A 2,500-nucleotide genomic window follows, 5' to 3' on the forward strand; every position below is an offset into this window, starting at 1 on the left:
TTGAATATTGAAAAGGATAGAGGGATGGGGAAGTGGGAAAGGTTGGAGTTCTAGATCCGGTGGGCATTGAAAGCTAGAAAAAGTTTTTTTTTAACTGAAGTGTCTCACCGAAATACTTAATGAATGAATAAAATTAATTAAGGTAATTTATTTAAATTAATTTAAATCAATTTACTTAAATTTAATAAATTGCTCCTCGACTATAACAAAATCGTTCACTCGTTTTTTACATCAAACAACACAAGCCTGACTCTACATCATACAAATTGATTCTTAACTGAAGGCTTTTTCATACTTTGTCCTTCGATAAGCTGATTAGTTGGCCTCTGGACTCAATGAAGCACACTGAAATGATGCTTTGCATATGTCCTCTGAGAACCTGCAATAAAAACGGCACAATATCTACTTCATCATCATCATCATCATCACCATCGTTGAACCACCAGGAAAGAGCGTCCATAACAGAACAAGACAAAATGCCTATGCAGAACAATGGATTATTTTACCAAGAATACCCGTTAAGACAGCAAATCCCTATGCCCCACGATGCTTCGAAAATTTATTTTCTAGATTGCACCCATGTTGCAAACATCAATTTTATCCGTTTTTCCCAAAACCGCACGGTCCACTTTTACACAAGCTGACCAATAAGGTGTCGTCTTTGAAATAACCACGAAGTATCAAACAGAGAAAATAATGAACTTCACATAACTTTCAAATAACTTCCCTATTCTCTTGTTTTGCTCATCATTAAACCTATTGTTAAATTTTTTTTGCGTTCGCGATGCAGTTGACGTCGCAGTTACGCGAGCTCCTAGCAAACAAAATCAAATTGAGCTTGAAAATTATGCTTAGAAAAATCCAATAGCCCTTTTCACGGTTGGTTTTCCTTATTTGCATTACAATGTAATCTAGCATGTATGTAAGGCAATTTCGGCACATTTTGTAGTTTTAAGCCGAAATTGCCTCGCACCCACGTTAGACTAAATTGTAATGCAAATAAGAAAAACTAACCGTGAAAAGGGCTATTGAGTATGAAAATGTTTAGGGTGGTGGAGAAATTTGCGTGCCTGTCATCCCAGTGGAATCAATCTCAGTAACAGATCTCTGACAATCGATAGCTTATAGGAAGCCTAAAAGATGGCATGACGGTGGCATTTTACACTGGGACGACCTCTGAAAAGACACTTGGTTTATAGAAATCACCCTGCAGCGGTTCTAAAGTTTCCGTGTTTTCGCCAGCAAATTGTTTACTAACTGCCCAGGAAATTAATTGATATGACCGTCTTTGAGGATGGAGAATTAATCGTCACGTTTTTATGTTTTCGTGTTCTCATCCTTTCCTCTCTCTCTCGCGAAACTAGACGCTCCATGAGCGTAAACTGGGTTGCATGTGGTACGTGCTATACATTTTCCGACTGGGATTGCCGTACTGGCAACCCAGTAAAAATGAGCCCGATGTAACAACAACTATGTGGATGTGCTCATTATTATCATTTTAATTTTAAAATTGATAACAGATTCATAACATTCGTATTTTAGAAAGCGAAAGCCATCGCAGTTCAGTTATGCAGCAGCTTGAGCAATATTATTGTGAAGAAGCCCGAGAAAAGAAAAACCGATCTGAGTTTGAACGGGACAAGAACCTACGACCATGCCTGCACATTGATCAACCACATCTTCCGCCACAGGTTTCGATCTTCATAAGTGCTTACTCAAGTAGTTCCATTCGCTGCAATGACATTTCGCTTAGAAAGATTCATCAGTCCTTTCACTGGAACACACGAGCCTAACAAATTGACGTGTTCCCAACTGAGTGGCTTCATAGCTCAGTTGCTAGAGTATTGCACAGGTATCCCAGAGGTCATGGGTTTGAGTCCAGTCGTAGCCGCCTCAAATATAAGAAAATTGCCGGAATTGTCCTGATATGCGCGAGGATCACCTATATCTTTGGAAATTAGTGCGAGTTTCAATCGAGTGTCGCAAAACCAAAACCAAAGCAACTACTTTGGCCAATCAAAAAGGACGGAGACAATCCGGTAAACCAATCAAAGCTCCAAGTAATTACACGTAGCCGACACAAAGCGCGGGAAAATATGCTCGCGCGAGCCACGATTGGTTTTGGTTTCACTTCTGATTGGTTGAAAAAATGGCGCGAGAACTTTGAACCAATCACTGAGTTAAGTAATCATAAATCAAAGCAATTCGCTAATTACTTTCGACACTCAATTGAAAACCGCTCTATTGTTGTTTTGTAGAGAATTGCTTAAACTATCTATCTTGTAAATACGTTACCCCAACTGGTTTGGAGATCACATAAGGATTCCACAAGCAAACGTGATGGTTAACCCCAGCAGTGGCTATTAAAAACAAATCAACGAACAAAAATTGTTAACGACGAATTATATTCCTCACTTAAATACTACATGGCCATTCAGCGGTTTTCAATTGACGAAATTCCGGTTTTTTGCCATCAGATATAGCGGGTTGACTTATACAA

The 2,500-nt window shown here is 39.0% G+C and overlaps 1 protein-coding gene across 1 annotated transcript in view; it reads right to left on the reverse strand.

Moving 5' to 3' along the window:
- LOC138011813 (cilia- and flagella-associated protein 337-like) overlaps window positions 1-2,500 on the reverse strand; it is a 33,090-nt gene that overhangs the window by 20,523 nt on the left and 10,067 nt on the right. The window contains exons 13-14 of the mRNA XM_068859024.1: window positions 2,296-2,360; window positions 296-379 (exon numbers count right to left, since the gene is read on the reverse strand). Coding sequence (XP_068715125.1) covers window positions 296-379; window positions 2,296-2,360 — 149 coding nt within the window. The remainder of the gene's footprint in view (window positions 1-295; window positions 380-2,295; window positions 2,361-2,500) is intronic.

Source organism: Montipora foliosa, chromosome 7 (assembly GCF_036669935.1).
Source record: "Montipora foliosa isolate CH-2021 chromosome 7, ASM3666993v2, whole genome shotgun sequence".
NCBI classification, from domain to species: Eukaryota; Metazoa; Cnidaria; class Anthozoa; order Scleractinia; family Acroporidae; genus Montipora; species Montipora foliosa.